Source organism: Tachypleus tridentatus, chromosome 11, assembly GCF_004210375.1.
Source record: "Tachypleus tridentatus isolate NWPU-2018 chromosome 11, ASM421037v1, whole genome shotgun sequence".
Classification (NCBI taxonomy): Eukaryota; Metazoa; Arthropoda; class Merostomata; order Xiphosura; family Limulidae; genus Tachypleus; species Tachypleus tridentatus.
The window spans coordinates 71,637,110-71,664,635 of NC_134835.1; the positions used below are offsets into that span (position 1 = coordinate 71,637,110).

Below are 27,526 nucleotides of genomic sequence, written 5' to 3' on the forward strand. Positions count from 1 at the left end.
ATGACTAAGTAGCAGAACTTTTACTTTATCCCTTTGTTAGTGAAGTTTAATCAGTTTTTGGTTTATTCTCATTGTACAAAGCACACTGTTGAAAATTACAAATAAAGCAGAAATGAAGTAGTCTAATCTCTGGTATTTCTTAAGGCTGGCACATCTGCAGCAATAATATCTTCATGAGATTTCAATCTATATTTTCACAATAAAATAAAAACCTCACTGTACTGTTGTAGCTTCACTCTTAATTTACAATGTACAAAAATATTTATGACTGGAACAACCTTAGTTTTGTACAAATAAAAGAAAGCAATCTAGATTTTTATTTTTACAGTGGCAACTTCCAAGCATAATCAATTAAAAAAAAGGAGAGGGGTTAAAATCAGAGATCCCTATATTTCAGGTGTAATCCTCATTTTATTTTGAACCCAGATTAGAGAAGACAACCGGTTACCAGCACTTGCTTTCTGATGTGGTTACTCTTAACTGAACAGTGAGCTGCATTGTCTCTCTTATATGTAAAAGTGTGAATTGTAATTTGCTTTGCATTGAAAATAAGACATGGGATCCTTCAGTTCAAAATGCAAGCTCTTCTATTAACTGTGAGATAACTTAAGACAAACTATCCTCTATGAATTTGTACATGAAGTAAAACAAAAATTTTATTTCCCAATTTTTAAATGTTTTGTTCATCCCTAAAACTGTCATTAACTATTCACTGGAACACTACCAGGGGAGGTTACCAATTCCCATAACTTTCATTCCCAAGTAAAAACTTCTACCACACCTAGATCCATTACTGTTACTATCATATTTCCAAGTAATAATGTAGAAATATTTACATGGCTCTGTTACAAACCTAAATAATAATGTAGACAGTAAACTGGTTTAAATTGCAAACACCTAGAAAATTAATCTAATTCTAGTTCTTTGTAATGACAATAAAAAATTTACATTCCTAAAATGGAGGTATGATAACCAAAAATGGAATTTATTAGTTTAGGTATGAACCTAAAAGTACAACAAAAAGATAAGGGAATTATCACTAGCACCTAGTTGGAAGCTGCATTGGACTCAAAAAAAATTTTCTTTTTATTCCAGGAGAAACTGATTATTAAGATGCAACAAAATGTTTAGTGGTACATAAAAATAAAAAAAATATTTAGTTGTAGTAAGAAATAAACTGCAACATAAAATTTTTCTTTTTGATTAATAAAGTCTATGTTAGAAGTAATAAAAAATGGATCTGTCAGTTTATTAGTTTTATAATGATTTTAATAAAATATACCTATCAATTTTCCTGGAAAACTACGAGATGATTTTAGAAAATTAATCAGAAAGTTTTACAAGAATCTGTACAATAATTTTAACACATCCCTTTATACTAAAAGTTTTTGAATGCTAATAGTTCAATCCAGAAACTCTGAAGAGACTTGTTTTAGATCTACCTTTTTGAGACAAGATTTCATTTGTTAATGTATAAATTTTTAAGTGAAATACAGCACCCTCAAGACTCTATACTAGCTAGTACTAAGGTCTAGTTTTGGGAGTAAATCTAGTATATATATTAATAAAGCCACATTCTCAGCATAATTTATTAACTACTTTCCAACCTTTTATATTTCTGCTATCATTTTTTGTATTTAGCTATCAACTGAGATACTAATAATTTCACTTGTGATTCTGTTGGGAAGGTTTAAGCATCATGATAATCAACAGTAAGATGAACAGTCAGGAACACTTTCAGAGCAGCTGCAGGAATAATATTAAGTTTACTATGCTTGCTGTACAACATCTACGAAGTTGGTTCTAAATGGCTCCTGAATACCTCAGTGTGTCATATGGAGACTTCCAAGCTCCTTATGCTTTGCCATTAAGTTTATGATGCACTAAATGATTTCAGTCATGTTACCACTTCAAATAATTTTTTTCTAGCCCCAATGCCAAAAGTGTGGAGAATACCTTCTTTTTTTGCCACTAAAAGTATCCAAAAAAATTTCATTTCAAATCAAGAAAAACAAGATTGGGTTGTGTGTTTTTTCCCACAAAATGTCCTAATTGACTTGTGATCACTTTTGTAAAAATTTATACAATGAACCTAACAGATCTTTAACTTCTGCTAAAAAAAATGTTTATTTCACTGTCAAATACCCAAAAACTGAAGAAAAGGGTATTTTTTTTCTGGTTTGTGTCTACTATACTTTTCACAATACCTGACAAATACTCTTAGTTAATAAGCACTATAGAACTGCTTTCACTGATGTATATTTTACTCATAACTAATTTACTTTTAACTAAACTCAAAATATACTTACTTTGAGATATATAAATAATGATACTGAAAATAAGATTTACCATATTTTATATGAAGCTGTCACTTATTAGTCCAAAACTGTATTATGTTATCATATATCAAATGATTAGCATAGAATAAAAATACTATTAAAATATATAAATCTTAACATAGGTATCAGATAACATCAGAATACAATTTTAAGTTGATTACCTTATCTGCATACAAAAAACACTAACAAGTAATAATCCTAGTTCATTAAGTGAAATACAATTTCTAGCCATTTAAATAGTTGTACAACAATGCCATGAGCAAAATTACATAAAAGCACTTAACCACTGTTGTTCAAAACTGTGGAAATAATCAAGTAGCTCTGTTCCCATGGTCTTGATCAAACCAGTATGATAAGTAGTGATAACAGTCTGTTGGTTCTACCATGCTAACTTAATTGTAACAAGTGACACATTTAAAACTATTTGTGCCTTTGAAAAAAATATATATAGTCAATTTATCTTATTTTTACTACTATAAAATTCTTATAATATACTTCCTAAGAAATACTGATGTTCTACTCAAAATTGGTAATTTTATGCAGAGGTGGCAACTTATCAGCAATTTTATTTTCTAGGTAGTAGTCTTTAACCTACTTTATTCATACTCTCAATTACCAAATCAAAGTTCAAATGTCTGTACATTTATAGTTCATACCATTCTTGTTACGTCTTCCATAAATATAAAACCACATCCAAATATAAAATGTTGGCACAATTACAATCCACAACACCATCCATGTTATGTTGACAAACATCCAACACCGTTAAAAATAACCTAACTGCAAGCAGAACATCTTAAGATGAAAAAACAAACAAAGCACTGACATTACACAATGCCAATCCTGTATGAAAGTTTCCACAAGTACAAATGATTTATTTCTTCATATTTAAGCACACTGGGCTTATCTGTTCTGTGCTCACTACAGGTATTGAAACTCAATTTTTAAGCATTATAAGCCTGTAGGCTTACTGCTGAGCCACTTGGGGGCAGGTGAAAATGGAATTGTTAACACAAGTTTATGAGCATAAGGTATACAAAACATAGAAACATAAACGTCATTTGTTCACATAAGATAACTTTTAATGACTATTCTTTTTAGATAGTTATCCTTTGTGTGTTAAATTCTTGTTGGTTTTCAATTTTTTTCTAATAAAATTCATTGCTGACCAGTTTTACTAACAGAATGAAAAGGATGCACAAACATAACAAAACTAGTTTCTCTAATATCAATGCTTCTGACAGTTTATTTCATAACTGTGATTTTTCACTAGCCATGCTACCATTTTAATGAAATGACCACACTATGTACATTATTAGGTCTATATGTGCAAGTTCTTGGGACTAAAGTGACACAAAAACTACTAGATTAGTACAGTAGCACACTACATGCAAGTACTGTAGAACATTTTAGGGGCTATGCAGCTACCCAACCCTTCTGAGTAAAATATTTCCAAATCAAATAATCCTTTGTTCCAATTAATTCAATGTTTATAATTCTACAGTGGGCAGACAGGGCTATGAGGACACTGGGCAAAATCTTGGCAGGCTGGTTGACAACCTGGTTACACTGTCCCAGTGCTACTGACAATCCTTACTGTACAATTCTCTTTCTCTCCTGACTTTTGAGTACTTGCTTTAGGACCCCAATCTGCTCATTCTTCATGTTAAACCTTCTATATGGTTTACACATCATACTGCTTATAGATTCAGGATTTTGTTTGTTACAGGATCACATTACAAAACATTTTATTTTGAACAAAATTACCATGAATATTAGGATTTTACTAAGTGCTGTTAGGGTCTGCAATATACATATCACACAGAAAAGAAGTGATTTTAATCTTTCTTCAGGTTCCTTCAGTGCTTTAACATTACAAACATATAAAAATTATTTAATATGATACTGTAGACTCCATGAGTAATGAATGGTTTATAAAGAAGTCATTAATTTAAGGGTTACGAAAAATCTCTATGGAATCTTTTAATTAGGTTGCATGCTAAAACTATGCTAAGGCATGCTCGAATCACCTATCCAGAACACATTTGGATTATATTTTTCAGTACACAAGTCAAACAAACCAGAAGACAGAGGAAGAGAATGTGTTACCCTTCCTTACTTTTTGTTCAAAGAGAACTTTGTGATGATGCTGAAAAAAGTGATGACAAAACAATCCAAGGTTTATTATTTGGAATAACCTCTGTTTTGTAAGTGACTAGAATAATCACTAAAGAATCAATAATGTTATATACAAAAGCATGAAAAATGTTGTTCACAAAACAAACACTACATTTTGGTAAAATATTTCAAGCACAAGCTAAATTGGTTCACTTCCTCTTAATGATGTTACTATTCCCTTTATACCACCTTCACATCAAGAACAATCACAAGAAGTCCAAAAAACTATTCTGAGTCACCTTATTATGGTGCAGAAACATGATCGTGAATCGAGCATACCCCTTCGTTTCTGGCTCTTTCGTTCTCAATATGTTTATTGATGATAGGCATGTTTATTTATTTATCTTTTATAATAATTTGTAGTACCACGTAATGAAATGCCAAAATACAGTAAAAATAAAGCTCAAGAAATGTAAGACATATACTTTCTATATGATTACAACTTTCAAATGAAGCAATGTTTTTGAAGTAGAAAATTTAGATACCTGTCATTATTTTTAAAACAAATCATTATTGTTTTCAAAACTCATGTATTTCCCTAAAATAACAATAAAAACATGAGTTACTCAATTTTGTGGATGGTACGAGAAAATTCAAAATTTACCTTCCCAAAGTAACTGAGCTCCCAATCTTAAAACGAAGTATTTGTTATACTGCCAAGGTTATGAAAACAATTTAGCAAAGTTACTACACCACACTTAAGTGCATTCAAAAGAACAATGCATTGGTAAAAAATAGGAATATTAAGGAACATTTAATGTTAAACAACTGGGTCTTTGTTCAAATTTATGGGGAAAATGGACTACAACTCACAGAGTTCATAAGAAAATTAGTTTAACCATAATGTGTTCATTTAAAAAAACAAAAAACAGTTCTAACTTCAAGAGCAAGTTACATCTAATTCCTTCTATTGTATAAACTTAAGGAATATAATAAATTATTTCAGCTACTTGTGTATGATAAAAAAAAAAAAATACCAGGAGTGAAAATTTGTTCGCTGACTATCTGCTCTTTTATATATATAAATTTAGTTGACAGCCCCATGTTAAAATATGGTGATTTCGCTAGGTGTTTCGGCTGCATGATATGTTTCATCATTCATGTGAGGCTTTGTGTTCCACATTAGTAATTTAATTTTTTCTATAAAATAATTCAAGCATATATTCTGATACTAGTTAAATAGACTGTAAAATTGGAGAAAATTTTAAAAAACAATATCAGCAATTCCCACTAAATTTCTATTGTGTTTGTTTTGCTGTCAGTTTTTAAGTTTTGTTTAAAACATGGCTGAAAGAACAGAAAATTTTCATAACCAAATATTTTTTCTAAAGCTTAAATTGAGTTAGAAAGTAACTAACTGGAAAGACCCTTTCAACCCTATTTTCATTAAAACAGATTCTCCTCTTAACTTTAGACTTACTATTACAATATAGTTGACACAGAATTAATAAGTTATAAAATTCAAATTTACTTTTTTTCAGTTATTACTATCAGTGAATGAGATACAAGCAGGGAAGAAAGGGTCTAAACCAGCATCAGGCACTACAAAGTTAGGAAGAAAGGAACAGGACTCCATCTGGGATTGTTCAATCTTGGTAGCTTTATTACAACAAGAGGAAAATTACCTCTCAATACAAAAATGAACTGAATGTTTATAAATGAGGAGCCATGGGAGAATGTCAAAACAAATCGAAAGCTTCACAACCATGATGTACAATGATGTGGCCTCATTTGGTCACAAGACCCTTTCATGTCTGCTTGGCTCACTCACCTGGGAGTAAGCAAGAGTTTATTCTCATTTCCAGGATAACAAGACATTGCCAGGTTAATGACACCATAAATGTTTTTGTACTGACAAATTATCATCAGTATGTTACTAAATAGTCATTAGTCTAGTTTATAATTTCAACACTGGACATAATCATGCTATGCTAGTTAGGTTACAGATGATCAACAAACCCAACAATAGCACACTACAAGCAGGTTGATGGTATGGTACAAATATACTTGCCACCAATTCCTGACTTAGAATACGGTTAGTGAGCCACACAGATTTTTTCTCAGTAAGTTGTTTTTTTTTTCAAGATCTTGCAATTCTAGATGTTACAGATAAAAACTCTCTGCATGTCTGAGAATAACAAAAAATTCTTACAAGTCTAAAGCTGAACAAGAACTCTCATAACATTTTTCTGATCTTATTTCTGTAAACACACCTAGACTTACCAACATTAAATACACTGTATGATGTAAAAATTAGGCCAAGATGTAACGTCTAGGTCATTATAAACAACTTACTTTCAAGGCCATTATAAATTTACTTTTTAACACTCTATTATTGGTTTAAACCAGATAGTAAAATTTTTGTAATCAAGAATTCCACAATAATTATAACAGTTTAATATTCTTGATGCTCTCTACCAAAACATACTTTGTTACATGTTTGTGAATTTCCTTTCAATATGTTAATATTAAGAGAACTAGATTCTACAAATTAAGCAATATTAGTACATATAAGTCAAATATCAGCATCTGTTTAAGAGACAAATGATGGTTCATAAAGAAGATAACACTTTTGATATTTCTAGCAGGTACAAAATTTGGCTGCTTGTAATACAATATGTTAATGCACTTGACACTCTTGCAAATAATAATAAACCAATAAAACTGAACTTCATTACTCCTTTAACATTCAGAAGAGTTAATGTCCTCTATTAGTTAACAGAATTAGCTGAATTAGTTTTAATGTATGACAACACTACCTTAAAAGCCAAGTTATTTAACTACACCTTTATTAGAAATATTCTTTTAAAGAACTTTTCCATTGGTAACTGGTAACTGTGAATTGTATTAATATTAATCAAATGGATTAAACTTACAGCAAAAGGAAGTATATGAAAAAACTCATTAAATGATGTCTCACAATTTAAAATAAATGATGCATTTAGACACTTATTCAGAAATATCCAGTTAATATAATTAATCCTACTTAGCATTTACACTATGAACTACACAACTACATCTGATTTTGCTTTGTTTTTTGTTGTTCTTGTTTTCAGATTTTAGGTTTAATCTCTGTTGAAAAGTATATAGCTCTTATAAGTAAGCTTTAGACATACTGATCAAATTTACGAATGTTTTGAAGACTGAAAATCTAGCATACAGAAAAACTACGAACAAAATGGCAAGAAAGTAAGTTAAATCCTTTAAACTACTATTAGTATTAGTAGGAAGACTGGGACTCCTCTAAACACGTTTCATATTGGCCAAATCAATATGTTTAGGAGCATAGACCTCCTGGTTCATTCCAGTAGGAAATTCTATTCAAAGATTTGTCTGTACATAATCACCTTTCTAACTTGTGATTAAATATATTAAATTATAAAAACAGTACTTATTCAAATCATTAAATGGTGAAAATCATGTGCTACCTACCAAAGATGTTACAACATGAATGTGTAAAATTATCTTGAAAGCCATAAAAACACAGGTAAATCAAACATTCAGTAACATCTCAATAATCCTTATGTTTAGCATGTCAATTATTTTCATTCAACTTAGCAAGCTATACCACCAATTAAATCTCAGTTTAATTACTGAACTCAATGCTTTCAAGGTAAACATATGTCATGCTGTTTCTGCTTCATTAATTTTTTTCCTTTAAAATTGACTGAGGAGGAAAACATGGGTGAAACATCAAACTTATTTTTAACAGCTACTTTTTTATGTGCAAAAGCTACAGAAGAAACAACAGGGGAAACAGAATGTCACACGAAGACTGTATTAACATGAACCTAGTAATTGTCAAGCAAACAAAAATTTGGGAATTTCAACATTAATGACATCACACCAGCAAAATCCAGAATGCTGTGTGTTAAAATTTTGTAGTTGTTGTCAAATCCAAGTCAAAGTCTGTTCAATCACATAGTCACTTTTAGATTAAGTTTACTTTCTATTTGGGTTTCCTCTGTTTCCCCCCCTTGCTCCACCTCTATAGCCACTTGCAGATCCCCCCCTTTGAGAACTGTTATTTGTGTTTGCACCACTTCTCTTGTCATTAGGGATGTAGTCACTGAGAGTTGCAGGATGAGTACCAGTACTGTTATTGTAGCGAGAGTCTCCTGCCCATCTCCGGCCAGGGCCCTGTCCTGGTCCTCCACCTCTGCTACGACCTCTTGGAGGTCCTCCTCCACGTCCCCTGCCAACATCCATGTCAGAATTATAACCCCTATCAGGCCCTGCTCTTCGGGGTACTGGGAAATTTAAAATGCTACCCATCTGTGTTCTCAGCTGATGATCAATTTCTTGTTTTTCTTGTCTCAATTTCTCAACTTCCTACATCAGGGAGCAAAATAAATTCTAAAGTAAAATAGGTGATCAAAAATACAAACACTTCTTTTGTGTCAGATATAAAAGCTGGACAAGAAACTGTTAACAACCTTTTGATCCTTTATATTTAATACACTTTACTTTGATAACTGTTTGCTTGAATTACACGTGTTTAAATTAAAAATGATAAAGTTGCCAAGATGGAGTATGCTGGATCATCTGTATTACACTAGTTTACTGAAATAATGTTACAGAAGAGATCAGATATTTTGTATCAGTTTTTCTCAAATTAACTACTGTTATTCTTATAGCTCTTGCAAATTCCAAAAAAAAGAAAAAACATTGACAAAATGAATTACTTAAATAATTTCTTTTTGAAATTTAAAATATATAAGTACTATTACACTTTCAGCAGAAAAACATTTTTCATCACTTAAAATCAATACTTCTGTATTTAGAGCAAACGTTTTCAATTATAATCTCCTTCTAACTTTAACACTTCATATTTTCCAATTTTTAGTTTCATTACTAAGGGTAGTCCTTGGTTCTCATCAATTTACATTAGTTTTGTTTTTAACCAAAATGCAATATTATTAATAAACATCTTTAATTCTTTTTTTGTTGCAAACATTTTTTGGCAAGTTATAATTTTTCAAATAGGAATACTAAATAATTGATTTACTCTGGATCAAATATAATAAAGTATTCAAATTTTGCAGTAAACATTTTTCAAGGTGAGGAGAACAGCAAATGTCAAATAAAAGTAAATTCACTGAAACAAACAAAAAAAAACACAAATAATTTTGAATGGATTATAAAACTACTGGTATAATTATGGAAGAACACATAGATTGTAAGCTGTATGATTTTCTACTTCCACTAGTTTCAAAACTGAATGTGCTCTCTATACACATACACACCTATACATGATAAAATTATATATTCATACCTAAACCAATAAACCTGTAGTCACAGCAAACCTACCTTCAAATGAGCTAAATGATACTCGAGAAGAATTTTAGCATTTGTAATGTTCTCAACAGTTCCAACAAAAACAAAGGGAACCTACAATGAGAAAAAAAAAACAACAGAAGCCATTCTTAATAAACCTGTTGTACTGCATAAATTTCTTAATTAGCAAAAAGAGGCTTGTTAAAACATCAATTTAGATCAACAAATTTCTGCATTTACAAAACTGAATAAGTTTATTAATTTAGTACCTCAAACTGAAAATCCTCCCACTTCTGATCAGCAACTACCTCCTTGAATTCCTAAAAAGAAGGTCATAATTAACAATGCAATATTTGCACATAACATTCCCATGTGGTTTTAAACAACAGGCCTTAAATCCACAAGATATTTTCAGGCTCTGCTACAGCAGCATCATATACAAAATTATCGAACATCTTGCAACAACTGCCATAAAAGATTAAATTCAAAATACATATTGTTTAAGTTGAAAAATTATCAATGGTAGTAAAAACAACACAAATGAACTATGAAAAAGGAACAACTTAGTTGGTGAACATCATAAAAGCTTGTGTAAATATGAAAATAAATATACAAAAATGTCATTTCCATGGCTATAATGAAAATAAATAATGAGAATCTGCTTGGCATTATTCTTCAAGAGCTCACAATTTTATTTTTAATTTAATCTAAGAATAACAGTAAATTTATAAACATGTTTAAAGTAGTAAAAAACAATCAGCAACAGCTTAGAAAGCTGGAACAAGCTTTTGATATGGATAATATTTTTCACAGTATATTCAGGATTCTCATATTAATATACAAGAATAATCAAGCAACTATTGAATTGAAGGTAAGATACAAAGCATAACAATTTGTCTGAAAATAATTTATATTAACCACTATGCACTAGAAGTTGATTAATAAACACAGGAATGATTTAGCATTTTCTATTTTGAAAACAAAAAAATAACATATACATACATACAACGTGGGGCCATCTTTAAAAGGCACAACAGTAGAAATCCATAAAATATATTACACACATTAAGTATTCAAGATTCAGACCATTAGAAATATAACTACAGTACATGCAACAACCACTTTCTTATCACAGAACACACTTTTAAATAAAGTACTTTCCTCACAAGAACATGACTTGCACCTCGTATATAATCATGGTAGATGATCATATATTTGAACATTGAAGCAATTTGTAAATATAGTATTAAAAAATGGAGTTCTTCAAAAAAATTGTTTGTTCAATAAAGGTTACCAGTTTAAATACATGAAACATTATAATTCATATCAGCACACTCTGAACAATTTTCCCATAAATATCCTTATTTTTTTATTAAGAAAATGCTCACTTTCTCTACAATCCCTTCAATGAGGTGAGAATACTATGATTAGTAACTGCTGGAACAAACAGCCACACACAGAGCAGCATTACCACTAGTAATAATAATAATTACTATGATAACAATTGCATAAATAAAGAAGATTGAAAGACTTGAAATAAAAATCAGAATTTCTAAAAACACTATATAACTATTTACTCACACTTAAAAAATGATTTAACAACTTTAAACTGTACAATCTAAATGATTAATCACTTAAATTCAATGTTCTTTTGAGATACTTGAGTTTACATTTGTTTTGCTACATAAAATCACAGAATAAAACTGCTGGTAATAAAAACGCAGAATGGTATTCTGGTAATGAGGTTCATCATATCTCACACAAGCTAAAACTGTTATTTTTACAAGAAAAATATCTTCAACTAAATATGAATCTAAGGCTGATAATTTTACTGTATTATTTGAAACTGTATGTTATGAATAGTTAAACTTCAAAAAAGGAAAGTAATATTAATATAAACAAACTTGTAAAAATAGCATAAGATCTCAACATTCATACAAAACTTAAGTATGTAAGACTCTGTAACATCATTCATACAAAACTTAAGTATGTAAGACTCTGTAACATCATTCATAAAACCACCCTCCCATTAAAGTATTCTGAAAATATGATGTTTACTTCTAAGGAACAAATGGCTCTTAAAAATTGTTTCATGTGTGTGTGTTTTTAAACTATGCCAGTAGACACAGTAGTTGAAGAGTGTGTAAGTAAACAATTGTGTTTGGATTAGGTAAGCAATTTGTGTCTTGCATATCATGTAATGTGAATGTTGCATATGTTGAGAATACTCTTACAATATTTTATCATCAATAAATTATAGTCAGTCAGTCATTCACAATGGTTCTCATTATTTTTCACTAAATTCAGATTAATCTGTCACCATTCTTCTTTCTAGGGCAACCTTGAGGTTGATTGTCACAAGGTAGATTGTCACAACCTTGTAGGTTGATTCCTACATTGTTTTAAACATTGTTATGTTACTTTTTTTTATCTTTGGTTTTCCTTTTTTCCCCTCAACACTCAAATGAGTCCAACTTCAGACATCATGATTAAAGACCTTATAATATGTTAGCATTACATAAAATTTATTTTCCTTTACATAAATCTTCACCTATACTGAGAAAAGCTTTGTAGATCTTAAAACATCATTCTCTTAGCAACACAAAAACTCTGAGCCATTAAAACTTTCAAAATAATTCAGTAATATATTGCTAAACACTTCATGACCAGGAAATACTCAGAAATCATTGTTTTCATCACACTGTAAATATGCTCACAGAATTTTGCAACAAATTTAATACCTTGCACACACTCTGAAATCACTTATTTTTCTCAGTCACTATGCAAACATGTCAGTAGTCTGCTAAAACCTTCATGACTGCTATGCACTATGAGGCCAATCTGTTTCCTCAATCTCTAAACATGTTCATTTGTACCTTACTGAAGACATCATAGTTACTGAATCATAATTTACCTCTTAAAAGTCTACCTAAATTAACTGAGTGACCATTTATAGGTCTTTGCTCCTGTACAGTTCTATGCTAATGTTATAAGTTTTCCCTCTTCAAACAAAACATAATATGTAAGACTTTCTTATTTTATTTATTCCAACACAAGAGTACAAAATATAATTGCAAAACCTACTTTTCATACTTTACTTGTGTAATAAATCTGTACAAACACAAAACATACTTTTCATACTTTACTTGTGTAATAAATCTGTACAAACACAAAACCTACTTTTCATACTTTACTTGTGTAATAAATCTGTACAAACACAAAACATACTTTTCATACTTTACTTGTGTAATAAATCTGTACAAACACAAAACCTACTTTTCATACTTTACTTGTGTAATAAATCTGTACAAACACAAAACCTACTTTTCATACTTTACTTGTGTAATAAATCTGTACAAACACAAAACCTACTTTTCATACTTTACTTGTGTAATAAATCTGTACAAACACAAAACACACTGGCACTTCTGTTTTGAATGAATCAAAAAATTTTACAAATGTAATTTGACCAGGATTGTTTACAGATTTCAAATTTTACAAACCGGTTAATTTCAGTGAACTAACTTCGGACGTTAGTATTTTTACAAGAACATTAGATACTGTTACAGGTGCCTCAAGCTTACCTAGCCATCAAAAGAAGTGAACAGGTGTATCAACAAAGAATTAATTTGTTTTCTGTGAACATCAAAAAAGGATTGAATTCCAGACCAGGTACAAAACTGTAGTGTTTTTAAAACTCTGGTATATAAACCATCATTTGTAATAACTATTAGTAATAACTGTTATTATAAATTTTATTTATTTTATTTGTATATTAAAATATACATGTAAAAAAAGAAGACTGTGTGTATCAATCTTGTTGCCAAATATCATAAATTTAATACATATTAATATAATAAAATGGAGACTCATCTGAGATAAATTATAATACATAAATGCATTCTCTTTCTCACACTTTTCCTTAAAATGGATGAAAGTCTCTCTGGAAATTTTTTCTTTTAATTATTTAAACTTTTTCTAAAAGAACAATAAAAATAATCCACTTGGAAAATATAAATTTCTAGGTACTATAACATTTTTTCATATTTACAATTCTACAATTCTTTTTTCTTTAATTCCACAATATCATAAGAAACACTTATTAAAAGGATAAATTTCTAATACGCTCTTTTTGTTGAAATACACATTTAACATACATTTGAAGCATTCGTCTCTTATATATTCAACAAAACCCATAGGAAGATAGTTACTGATACATATCTATGTCTGGCTTGTTACACTCAACAAAATAAGAAAATTCTAGCCTAGATGTGTCTTGTCAAGTTTTTGTAATAATTTTATATTAGTGCTATACCATAGCTTGCTTACAACATAAATAGTAGCACATATGAATGATATAATCTTTCTTGTTTTTGTTTGCTTGTTTGTAATTAAGTTCAAAGCTATACAAAGGACTATTTGTGCTCTGCCTACCATGGGTACTGAAACCTAGTTTTTAGTGTCATAAGTCCGAAGATATTCCACTGGGGGGCTAATCTTTCTTGAAGATACTGTACTTACAAAGTTAATAACTGAACCCTTTTAAAAGCAAAATTAGAACACTATGTATCAATAGATCTTGTGTAAGGTTACAATGTATCATAATTATTCTCTAGGTTACTTCTTCCATACACTACAGATACACAGTTTTAAAACAAACAGTAGAAGACCTACATAAGTACTGTTAACCATACATGTTTGATTTTTCTTTTTTATGTTAACAGGAAGGTTAAATAATACTTATATCTGAAAAGAAATGCTTAAAAACATCATTATTTTTGGGAATAAATCCAATCAAACATATATGTATTTTTCTGTGCTAACAGAGAAAAGACAAATTTTAACAGTTTTGTTAGTAGCTGACATCTAAACCAGAGAATACTTCACCTCTTCCCGTGGAATTTGGTTTTCATTATCACCCTCTATCTTCACTCTCACTACTCCTGATTTATCCACTATTTCTTGAATGATTCGACCATTTTTTCCTATGACTTTTCCTGAAAAACATCAGTCACATTTCTTCAAATTGTAAAAATTTTTTATTCCATGGGGAATTATAGCTTTAATATGCATGCACACACGAAAAATATGCCCGTTTGAAAGGGATTCATTAATACTCTAAAATTTATATTAAACTTGAAACAAATCATATAACTCAACAAATACTTTCTATATGCCTTTCAAAATATCAATTACACTTTCAACAATGTCATAAAATGGAATCATAAACAAGTTTGTAAAAGTGTACCACAAGCCTGCATTATTTTTATTTTAACTATTATTAAAGGATTAAATCTATCATTAAACCTAGATGAACTAGAATAGAGTTCTTGTGGACAATACCTGTATCAATTCACTTGGCATTAGCTTATCAACCAAGACTAAAGACACTAAGAATAATTAACACTTTAGAAAACAATGTGATATTCAGCTTGACATCTAAAAATCAAGGCCCTAGTATTTAACACCTGTGAAAACAATCTATTACACATTTACTTCATGTCACATTTATTAGCTATTACTCTTAGCATTTACTGTTGTGGAAACAAAATAACCAAATATCAATTGATAATCAACTTATTAAGACTCTAGACACTAAAATTAGTTAGCAGCAGTAAAAACAACATAACAAAACATCACTTGATACAAAACTAAGGCTCTTGGCACTAAGCTCCCATGATAAAGATAGCACACAACCTTATAGAATCAAAGCACTGTGTTCAATTCCTAAGAGAACAATGTAATGCATGTTAACTTCAATCTACACTTCTCAACCAGTTATTGCAATGACAACAATACATTGAAAGCTCACATACATTCTGCCTAAAACATTAGGGAGTATAATTATTACTTCTGAAATTTGCCTTACCAAGCCTACTAATTAGGCTTGACTCTTTCGGAAACACTGAAGAATATAATTGAAATTATGTGTTACTTACCAACTAATACTCTAGGCACTAAAACTGTCTCTTCAGAGAATTCCAGCATACTTCTAGCTTTTTTGACTGCTTCTTCTGTCTAGTGGTTTAAGAAATAATTAGTCACATTACACTAATGATAGCTCTTCTTTCCATTACTACTTTACACACTGTCAAGAGAACATTAACACCTTTAATACATTAGGTAAGAAAATATGTCATGAATGATATGTGGTATTCATAAATCAAAGTAAAAAAAAAGAATGCAAATGAATGTATGAAAAAAAATACTGGCACCAACATAATTTCAAAGAATATGTTACCAAGTAAAATGTTTTGAATTAAACTGTCAAATAAACCTTAATAAATTTCCTGCCCTTGAATTACATATGCATGTCTGCTGCAACTTATCAATTAAGTTTATGTATCTTACAGTTGTATCTCTAACTTGTATATAAAATATGTTATTTGTATATATTTGTAAGTCATTGTTTTAAACACACAACTTTAATATTTTCACAAATAGCTTTGTAACCATGCATGTTCAGTACCAGAAAACATTTTAGCTACAACTTAAGTTCATTTTCTAGCTCCATAATTACAGTCCATCAAAACACTACAGGAGTAGAATTCTAAACCAGCTCTATGATTGCCTTTGTGGGAAAAAGCCTTATGATACTATCTAACCTTCTCAATGAAGTTTTGAAATTAAATTATATAAATTTCAAAATTGTGTGAAAATTGCAAAACAGTTATAAACCACAATGTAAGCATTTATTATTTTGTAATCTCAAAATGAGGATTAATCTCTTTGGATGCACTAATAACGTCAGCTGTTGATTCTTATGTACTAAGTTATATGAAGAATCACAACATTTAACTCATCAGAACAGTCTGTTATCACTTTATACTAAACTCAGTAAATGTAACTAAACTTACCTGGTGTCTTGTCATAGAATAAATTCTGTAGCTTCCGAAAAGATATAATTTAACAACAAAACAGCTTTAAGAATGAAAAGAAAATCAAACCAGCAAACCATTCCAAAATCTATGGTTTGTTTCTAAGTGTTGTAGACTTCACATGTGAATCCTTTAAACATGAAACTACACTTGGAGTAAGCTGAGAAATTATAGAAAACTAACAACTATTTACAGGTGGGAACCTCTGAAGTTCCATAGAATGAAGATTGGAACACTGTTTCCATTTTTCCTGGTGAATTACACAAACATACATTATATAATAACAAATTCTAAAGTATTTCTGAATAAACACTGTATGAGATGAAGTCAGAATAAAATGTTCAATTAAATGTTAAAATTCATTTTATGCAAGTGTGCATTCAACACTTGAAAGGTGCACAATGATCCTGGAGGTGTTAAGGTTTCCATATCTCACTTTTGTCCCTATTACATAAACTATATTTAACATTTTATTCAAACTGAAATATTCTGATTCTAGGCTAAATATAAAAAAAAAATATTTGACAAATGTAAGAGTTACTACTACTACAGTTTTTCAATGAAAAAAGCATCTGTAAATTAATTATACTTTTTTAAAAATATATTTGCTTTCAAACAATTTTTTTTTTAATCACATACACCAGGGGTCACCAAACTATGGCCTGCAGGCCAGATACGGTCCTTGAGGTCATTTTGTCTGGCCCGCCAGCAGTTAGCCGCTTGGAAATAAAAAGTGACATTTCATCAAATGTCCAACTGTCATAATAAAATAAATCACAGCGATGGTCACTTTAAACTGACAAACACAAGACGTTATGATAAAAAGAAACAAGGCTGTCACGAGCATTTTTACCCAATAGGAAAATTCTTCTTTCGTCCTTGCTGCCTGTTTATTAGTATCGAGGCACATATATATGAAAGCTTTAGGATTTCGAAAACAAGTACAAACTTAAACCTTCGTCGTATCGACTTGTCTTGTAAATTCAGCAGCCTAGGGTTACCGCTTCAGCAAGCTCATTTCTCTTAGTTGTCGGGTTATGTGCTTTTGTAACTCGTTCTTAGGTAAGTGTCATGGCAAACGTAGATTTCAATGTATTCTGTTTGTGTGTTCTTGGACCAGTACAATCCTTTTCTCACAGTGTTCTGTGTTTTTCATTTTCAGATCCTGTATTTTTTCACCCATCATTATGGCTGCTTTTAAAAAAAGAAAAGTGAACTCTGAGTGTCGTGCTTTCAATGAAGAATGAGGAGAAAAGTACTTCTTTGTGGAAACAAAAACCAGAAAGCTACTGGTGTGATATGCACCGAAGGTGTTGCCATCTTTGGTGTCACTATGAAATGAAACATCTATCAACATATTTGAAATTTTCAGGAAAGTTCCGTTCTGAGAAATTTGAATTCATGAAACGTGTTTTTTGAACCTCAAAAGAATCTCTTCACGAGAAAGTTTGCTGAAAATGAATCTGTCACTCGTATAAGTTACAAAATAGTGCATAGGATGGCAGAGTGAGGAAAACCTTTTACTGACAGCAACTTCATCAAAGAGTGTATAAAAGAAGTAGCAATTGAGCTGAGTCCTGAAAAAGCCAATTTCTTTGAAAGTATCAGTCTTTCAGCAAGTTCAGTTGTCGGAGAGCAGAAGAACTTGGAGAAAACATCTCATTACAGATACGCCAAAAAGCTAGAAACTTCCTATGGTATTCTCTGGCACTGGATGAGTCTACTGATCTCTCAAGTACGTCACAACTTCTCGTGTTCATTTGTGGTGTTAATTTGGACTTTCAGATCACGGAAGAGTTAGTATCAGTTTGCAGCATGCATGGAAAAACAACTGGAGAAGACATTTTCATGGAAGTGCGTAAAACTTTGTAAGACTATAACCTTCAGTGGAATCAGTTTAGAGGTGTAACAGTTGATGGAGGAAAAATCATGGCTGGAGTAAAGAAGGGTCTGGTGGGGCTGATCAGGAAACAGTTGGAAGATCTTCAAATCCCAAGCGCTCTGTTCATACACTGCATCATACATCAGCAAACACTCTGTGGAAAAAGACTTAGATATTTCTTGCATACTGAAACCAGTCATTTCTACAGTGAACTTCATTTGGGGTCATGCACTTAATCATCGCCAGTTCAAGGCGTTTCTTGAAGAAATTGATTTGTATTTCTGTGACTTGCCTTATCACACGGTGGTGAGGTGGCTCAGCTGCAGTAAAGTCTTGTCTCGTTTTTATAAGCTGAGAAGAGAAATAGATATATATTTCTTATCGAGAAATATAGAGCCGATTCACTTCTGTCGGATCCCACCTGGTTGTCATTTTTGGTTGACATCACATCCCACATGAATGAATTGAACTTAAAACTTCAGGGAAAGAATAACCTTTTCTGTGATCTCTATAGAATCATTAAAGGATTTCAGAGAAAGCTGTCATTGTTTGAAGCACATTTGGAAGGAGGAAACCTCTCTCATTTTCAGTGTTTCAATGAGTTTCATACTGGAATCACAGAAGATGTCAATCTGGAGTTTCAGAAAAAGATTATTGGTGATTTAAATAAGCATATTTTGGAGAGATTTTCGGATCTCGACAGAATCGAAAGTGACATTCTCCTTTTGATTGTGTCATTGATGACGTGCCAGTGGAACTTCAGCTGGAGGTCATCGATTTGCAAGGAAATGACTTGTTGAAAGCAAAACACAGAGAGGAGTAACTTATTGAATTTTACAGCTGCATACCTGAAGATGATTTTCCAAAGCTGAAGCAGTTCGCATCTGGTATGGCATCAGTATTTGGAACAACTTATGTCTGTGAACAAGCATTTTCAAAAATGAAGCATGTGAAGTCGGTACATCAATCAAGGTTGACTGGTGAACATTTGAAAGCAATTCTAATGATTGGATGCAGCAATTCAAAACCAAACACTGAAGATATTTTGAAAGCCAAATGCCAATTTTATAAATCTCACTAACTTTTTTGCAGCTTAGTGAAATTCAGATATGCACTCACAATGTGCAATGTTTTTGCTAATGTCACCTTTTGATAACCTTTTGGTAAATAAAAATGTTGGTTGTATTTCTATTTGTTTTTTATTGTATGTGTGCATTGCATGCTACTCCCACATGGCTAATGTGGCAGCCTAAACTTAGTGTTAAGTCTTTTACAGAGAGCTTTTGTTCTAGCTTATGAGTATTGAACATAATGATCATGTGGCCTGCACTTCTCATTCCCCAAGTAATCTGGCCCTCTGTGAAAAAAGTCTGGTGATCCCTGACATACACCATTACATTTAAGTTAAGACTTCTGACATAAAATTAATGTTTACATGCCATTTACCCTAAAAATACCAAAACACATACATCTCCATATATTTTAAAAGTGCAGGTAGGTTCTTCTAAATCAATGCCTGTAATACCATCAAGTTTACGTGCATTCTGAATATTGGCCCCATGAGCTCCAATAGCTAAACCCATAAGATCATCTCTAACACTGAATTCTTCTACATATCCTGAATTAGAATGCAGCTTTGTGTTCTGGAAAAAAAAAAAAAAAAGAGTTTTAGACACAGTATTGGCAAGTAGAATTTAGTAGCAATGGGGAATTTTCAATGTTTCAAACAAGTTCCTAAATATAATCTTTGATCATAAAGAAAGAGGTTTTATGTTACAACCTAATTACTTGTTAGGGCTTGCCTTCTGCAATGATTAGAATATTAACTAGAAAATTTCACATATTTCTTTTTATTACCAGTGAAATACAATAGGCAAGTTTGGCAGATAGAGTTATGTAAGTTATAAAGTTATAATGTATACAAAATGTTTATTTCTGAGAAGTAAAAAACAATATCATGAAAACAGAAAATCAAAACATCTTACTTCTAATTGTCGGGCGGCTTCTTCAGTTCTATGGACTAAAAGCACTTTCTGTCTTAAGTTTCGAAAATGCATTTCTATCAATAACATTGCTCTTTTTTTGGTGGCTTCTGATCTCCCCTGTTAAGAAAAGGAAGATAAAATGTTTCATTATCATGTAACTTATGAAACCCTTTCAAAACTACTTCAAGCTCTACATTCAAGTGTATTATCCAATCTACACATACAACAAAATGAAAAAAAAAAAAACACACAGCTTTCTGTCATTTGAAACATCTCACTTTTGCAGCACACCCAGAAAAAAGAAGGCTATGGAGTTACAAGTGAGCAATCAGTGTAACTTTGTCCAAACAGTTTTCTTCTTGTATCAAAAAAACTTTGAATTCAATATTTTTTAACATTTTTAGAACTAAAATGAACATGAACTATATGCTTGAAATTCATTTTTAATTCCTAACACATAAATTCAAATCAAGCAATCTTAATTCTGAAATAATGAAAGCCAATCTGAAGTTGAAACTATATAACTGGGTAAAATATATTCTCAATAGTTGCTTAAGAGCCAGAAACTTATTTTCAGAAGTAGATTTGAGAAAAATGTGCAAGGCAGACAAGCCTCACACAATTACTTGACATAAAAAGCACACTCTAGCAGAGTGATATTTTTCTAAACAAGGTGTTTCTTCTTCCATAAAGCCTTTAATTTAAGTAAATTGTAAATGCATCCATCAGAGAATTTTCTAAGTGAAAAGAAAAATCACTGGAAATTCAAAATATGAAGGGTCCACTAAATTAATAGAAGCCAGTTTACTTTGGGTTATACGTTCATAATACCTAGTGTAGACAAGCTCAGAAATGACATAATAAAATGGAGATAAAAAAAAAAGAGAGAGAGAGAGACTGCAGGGAATCAACGACTGTAAATGAGTTCCATCCTGTTTGTTGATACATGATACCACAGTCAAATTATCTACTTGTACCATCACAAAACAGTTTACTTTTTGCCAAAATAGGAAATGAAAGAGACAAAGAAGTCAGAGTTCTGTTGCAAGGAGAGGTGCAACTGGTGGATAGCCAGCCAAGTACTTGCATACAATTTGTCACACAGCCATTTCGTCTGTACCTTGTGTGTTCATCTATTATATCATCCAACTCAACAAGTTGAAACCAGTTGTGGAAAAAGGAGAGAACTTGTGATAAGTTTCTATTCTCATCGAAACTCTACAATTAGACTTTATGGGACAGATTCCAACTGCAGGTAGAAAGCACTTTTAAAACAGCCAGGAAGTGTAGAAAAGAACATGAATGTGCAGTGATAGTTCACATGCCTGTCTGGAGGAGCTATTGATGGAGACATATGAGAGGAAGAAAAGACAGCAAACTAAATTCAAATGAAAGGAATGTGGTTTACAACAATTCTCTTCCTGAGACAAACATGTCAATTGACTCACTTTGTAAAAGAAGTTCCATAGAAGCACAAGAATATGGACAGTGACAGAAACCCTCTAAAGGGAAAAATTCAAATAAGGCCCAGTAAATAGTCTAAAAGGACACAGGAACTAAGCTGAGTTCAAGTGAAAAGAATACGAAACATGAGTGAAGTACGGTATTCCTTCAAATTGGTCATAATCTGAGAATAAAAGGGTCAGTCCACAGGGTGAAAATGGTAAGTGCAGTGAAAGAGAGTGCAAGAAGTATATAGAGGAACAACAGTAATTGTAGGAAAGAAGTAAGAGGAAATAAGTCAGAAGAAAAAGACAGGAAATCAATGGCTCAAGCAAGACAAGCACAATATCATGCAAAACCTCATTAAGGTTCATAACAGGCAAGGGAACTGGGAAAGGAAGACTTGGGAATAAAAAAAGACAGAGTATGGTCTCGCCAAGAAAAGCAGTCTGCCACTGAAATTGAAGCCAACAGCAAAAGTAAAGGATGTGAACAGGCTCAAAAGTGTATGGTTAATGCTTAAAACACAGAGGTCCTGAAACAAAAGCCACAAGGATAGACAGAGCAGGAAAAGACCATAAAATAGGCTGGGTGGAAAATAACCAAAGTTAATTATCAGTAATTAAAGGAATGAGAACAATGCCTGTGAAAAATGAGAAAGCACACTAATGTGGAGTGAATTCGTGTCCACTTTCAAACATCAAAAGTCCTGTCCTCATCAAGAAAAGGGAGATGTTTTGAAAAGTGGTCAGGTACCACATTAGTAGTAGAATGGGCAGGATCCAGTAACCATGACACTTAATTAAGGAAAAGTTCATAAAAGAATACAGAGAATCCAAAAAAAGAAAGCCTTAGGTCCACAAGGTCCAATGCACAAAAGCTTGTCCCAAATAAATGAGGGGTTACAAGAAAACCTCTCACATTTCCAGCTAATGCAAGAGGAGAAAGGAATGAGGAGACACAATATAAGATGGACAATAAAAAGAAAATAATGGGAGAATGAGCTGAGATATATGTGTAGTAAGGTGTAAGACACATCGATCATGCCAACCACAGACCAGATAAAAAAAATCATATTTGGAGTCAGAGTGAGGAGAAAAGGAAATGGGAAGAAAAGCAAAGTAATGGTAAGCAAGAAAAAAGACTAAAGTGGAGAAACAGAAAGCTGTTGGCAAAAACTGAGACCAAGAGAAAGATACCCAAAGAAACACACATATAAGATGCACATTGGCTTAAAACAAAAAAAAAAGTGATGAAATAGATTTCAGGTAGAGGGAAGGTGAAATGAAAATAAGAAAAAAAGCCTGGAAACTGGAATAAAAAGGTAGGAATAAGATTGATCTACATGAGAAATAGGAGTAAATAGCAAAGTTAAAAAAAGAAAAGCTATGGAAGATAATGAAAACTTAAGTCATATAATATCAGACCACGTCATCAGGAGAAAAGGAACATTACCAGAGACATCTAGGTAATGAAAGGGAGACAAGCAAATAACAAGTACACGAGAAAAATGAAGGGTTACAATAAAGAATAATGTAACACAACCCTACAAGTCCAAACAGAAGAGGAACAAGGCATAGAAAGAGAATGTAGAAGTGGAAGAGCTCAAATAGAGAGGAGAGAAATAAATATCTACAGAAAACTTCAAAAGCAACTCAGGTGAAGGTCATATTCTGGTCATTCTCAACTGAAGAGGGAATTTGGCCATCAAGATGGGAGTAGGAGACTAATTAAGCATATGGTAATCCACTGCACTTTGAACGATGGTTGCAACAATGCTGACAGATAACAAACCTTCAAATAACACAGTAGAAACAACATCCCACTTTCAAAATTAAGTAAAAATTACTGTCATTTGAGAATTCATGATAAAAACAAAGCTCTTGAAATAAAAGCTAAAGAAAATGAGAACCAACATTTCCTTAATAATGCATATCTCACTCTGAACATACACAAGATATTTAAACATGTAAATGTAAAACACAGTAAAAAGGAGAAAAATGAAGAGGCATGACTGTAATTGCATAGAGAAAGTTACTGCAAACAGAGTTGTGATGACCTCCTACTGGTGAGGGCTTTTGTCACATGATGGTGTTATCATGCAGTGGTATAATTCACACAAAATGTGGGAGATGTCTCACAGCTAGCAGCATGCAAACATCTTTGACAGTTGTACTGAAAAAGATGACTAATCTGTGTGAGAAGTGAGTTATTGTCTTGGAAAGCAAGATCATGCTAAAGTTTCTAATATGAGCATGACCCATTGAAATTGTCATACAATATCCATATGAAATGAACAAAATGAGAAGGTGCATCTAAAATTCTTTGAACTGCAAGGCTAAAGATTATGGGTGAAGTGTTTTGAGCAATGTTAACCAAAAATTTAGGATGTAGGAGATACTACATAGGAACAAGCTGATAAAACAGCCACATTTTTGTTTAAACTTGGAATATCATGATAAGTGAAAAACTGATAACTACTCTATGATAGATAATATGAAGAAACAGACAATAAGACTTGAGAATTTTAATGTGTAAAGAAGCATCTTTGATATCCACTTCTGTCATCCAATTACTGTGATGAAAGAACTTGCATAACATTCACACAGCTTCCATCTTGAAAGAAAGAATGCTAAGATAATGATAGAAATGTTTATTTTTCTGAATTTTGTGCAAAAGTACACTAGGGCTATCTGCACTAACCATCCCTAATTTAGCAGTGTAAGACTAGAGGGAAGGCAGCTAGTCATCACCGAACACCAACTCTTGGGCTACTCTTTTACCAATGAATAGTAGAATTGACCATCACATTATAATGCCACACAGCTGAAAGGGCAAGCATGTTTGGGGTGACAGGGATTCAAACCCACAACCTGTGGATTACAAGCTGAGCGGCTTTAATCACCTGGCCATGCCAGGCACAATATAAACGAGATGATCTATTGCCAATTTCCAATATCCTGTTTTCTTTAGCACTATTAAAGCAGAAGAGTAAAACACCCCAGGAATTCCACAATTATCACTTTAACCTGATAGAGAGAATGCCATTTTTAAACCCCATTCTGTGCAGGTTACTGAGTTACACTCAAAATTTAATTAAACCACTTTACTACATATGTCTTTTAATGAAATCACTATCATCAAGTGTGTTATAATTTAATATTTTATATTACTTACATTTACTTCCTTCATTTTAAAAAGAACCATTCAAAACAGCAATTCAAACTGCAGCTTTTGCTCTCACATGATTAAGAGATCTTATACAAAAAAAATTGTGAAAACTTAATATAGACTGTTGGCCTAAATGGTCAAAATACACTTGCAGATGTATTTTAGTATTGTTTGGAGACATTCCAAGAATTTCTCCCCATATGAAAACCTTAACTTATTAAAGCCAGTGTGTCATGTTATGTCTGACTTCATGAAATAGGAGGAGCCATGAAAACCAAAATGCATTTATCCAGACAGAATGGGCAAATTACTGCTTGTCCATTACTATTTCAGTGATTAAGTTGCAAAGGGGGCCATGAGAGATGGGTGTGTTGTGAAACCTTAAAGTGTAATAAGTGTTAGTATAATAAGCCTAAAGTAACAATAGTGTAAAAGCCAAGTGCAATAATTTATCATGAAAGTAAAAATACTGATTCAATCTTAAATCATTTCTATATTAAGATATTTTCTATTATATATCCAACAAAAAACAAATGTCTTTAACCAATGGATGCTCTAATTAAAAAATCAACAAATATTTTGTCAATTTTGTTGTCTATATATTTCAACTTGTACTTTTAATACACAGACTAACAACAAATTAGGTTATACTTTGTTGCTTAGCAACATGACATAAAAGCCATTGTTGGAGGGTAGTATTACCAAAATGAACTGGCTTTTCTATACATTAAAAGTTGCTAATCTAACAGATTTTTACCAGCAATTCTTCTACAAATATGCTACAAATTCCTTTCATTAATGATCTTAATTGTGACTGGCTCACAAATAAATTTCAGATTGTACACACTTGCAAAGTCAAAGCTATAATGCTTAGCAACAAATTGATGTTCAATGGCATGCCTATAACTGATTTCCATGTATGTACTGGATAGTCTGAAGAAACCTTTAGCAGTGTATGAATCTGTAGTATGAGACAGAAAAGAAACTTAGCCCATTGTTCTCTGAAGGGGTACAAAATAGTGTTTGGCAAATTTTTCTTGCCTTATATGAATTAGTTTTCTAGACAGATTACATTTAGGTTTTACTATTATGCCTTAAGTAATTATGTATTGTTTGTGTTTTAAAATGCATACTTGAAAGGTTTACGAGTTTTAAACATTTAACTTGTAGTTTGGATTGTAAAAATGGTTGAACTAAATGGGATTATTTTCTTATGTAGCCATTTGGGAAAGAATTTGTGCATGTGCATCACCATATAATAACAGAGCACCATGTGGAAATATTGGCATGCCAGTATGAATAAAAGACAAAAAACTGGTAATAAAAATAACAACTGAGCTATAAATGAAAAGATAAGAACGTGAAATTACGCATATTAAAAACCAGATTTCAAAAGACTTCTACGAAGAGCTAAAAGGTATGTATATACCTTTGTTGATAATAACTAGTGATAAAGTAGATAAAATTGAAAAAAAAAACATTTACCTTAAAAAACTTTTGATATTCATTTACGAGATTCTAGAAATTATGAAAATGAAATGTGAAAACTGTAAGATAAGAAATAGTATTTTCATACTGAAAATGCAAGTCACATTGCATGTGAGCTATTCAGAGTTGGAATGCAAATAACTATGGTAAATAACAAATCTTTTTATTATAAATGATATAAAAATCAATATTAAATACCTTCTGAAACTAGAGTGATCCCTTGCATAAGTACTTTAATTCATTCTACAAAATTGTTATGTGAGTATGGAAAATATTTGTTAAAATCCTAATTTGTTCCAAGATCATAAGTCAAACTTTCTTGACCTCAAAAACACAAGTTCACCAAATTAAAACCTTAATGTGTATTTGACAAATAAACATTATAAGAACATAGTAAAGAATTAAAATTAAATGATATAGAAGAATCCATAAACAATGCATAAACATATTCATACAGTAAACAATTATTGGTTTAGACTAAGAAGATGACTGGCTTAAGAAGTGGTCAATGGAAAAGTTTGAATAGGAGGAATGTAATTTTTGGAAGAAAATTCTTCTGATATAACCTTTGAGGGTTTGCTGAATTTTCTGAGTTGCTTGATGCTGATGGATTCAAACTTGGCTTCTTTCCAAAGAAGCTATCAAGAGTTAACTGCTGTACTGCCTTCTTCTCTATCAACAACTTTTGCAGTATGACACAACTTTGTCATCAAACTGACAGATAAGAAGCTTTGTTTGCTCTACAGATGGTTGTCTTCTGACATATTTCTTGACAGTGTCCCAAGAGTTTAAAAGTTCATTCAGCTGTGTAGTTGTCAAGCCATCATCCTCTTCTTCCTCCTCCCCACTGTCATATTCAACAAAGCTGTCAAGTTCCTGTAGATC

The 27,526-nt window shown here is 31.6% G+C and overlaps 1 protein-coding gene across 6 annotated transcripts in view; it reads right to left on the reverse strand.

Moving 5' to 3' along the window:
• LOC143232425 (RNA-binding protein FXR1-like) overlaps positions 1 to 27,526 on the reverse strand; it is a 72,457-nt gene that overhangs the window by 15,307 nt on the left and 29,624 nt on the right. Inside the window, exons 7-13 of one of the 6 annotated variants that reach the window (XM_076467873.1) lie at positions 20,540 to 20,656; positions 20,024 to 20,197; positions 15,734 to 15,812; positions 14,682 to 14,791; positions 10,064 to 10,114; positions 9,828 to 9,908; positions 8,558 to 8,849 (exon numbers count right to left, since the gene is read on the reverse strand). In XM_076467873.1, coding sequence (XP_076323988.1) covers positions 8,558 to 8,849; positions 9,828 to 9,908; positions 10,064 to 10,114; positions 14,682 to 14,791; positions 15,734 to 15,812; positions 20,024 to 20,197; positions 20,540 to 20,656 — 904 coding nt within the window. The remainder of the gene's footprint in view (positions 1 to 8,557; positions 8,850 to 9,827; positions 9,909 to 10,063; positions 10,115 to 14,681; positions 14,792 to 15,733; positions 15,813 to 20,023; positions 20,198 to 20,539; positions 20,657 to 27,526) is intronic. The other 5 variants (XM_076467877.1, XM_076467874.1, XM_076467875.1 and 2 more) reach the window with 5 other exon arrangements.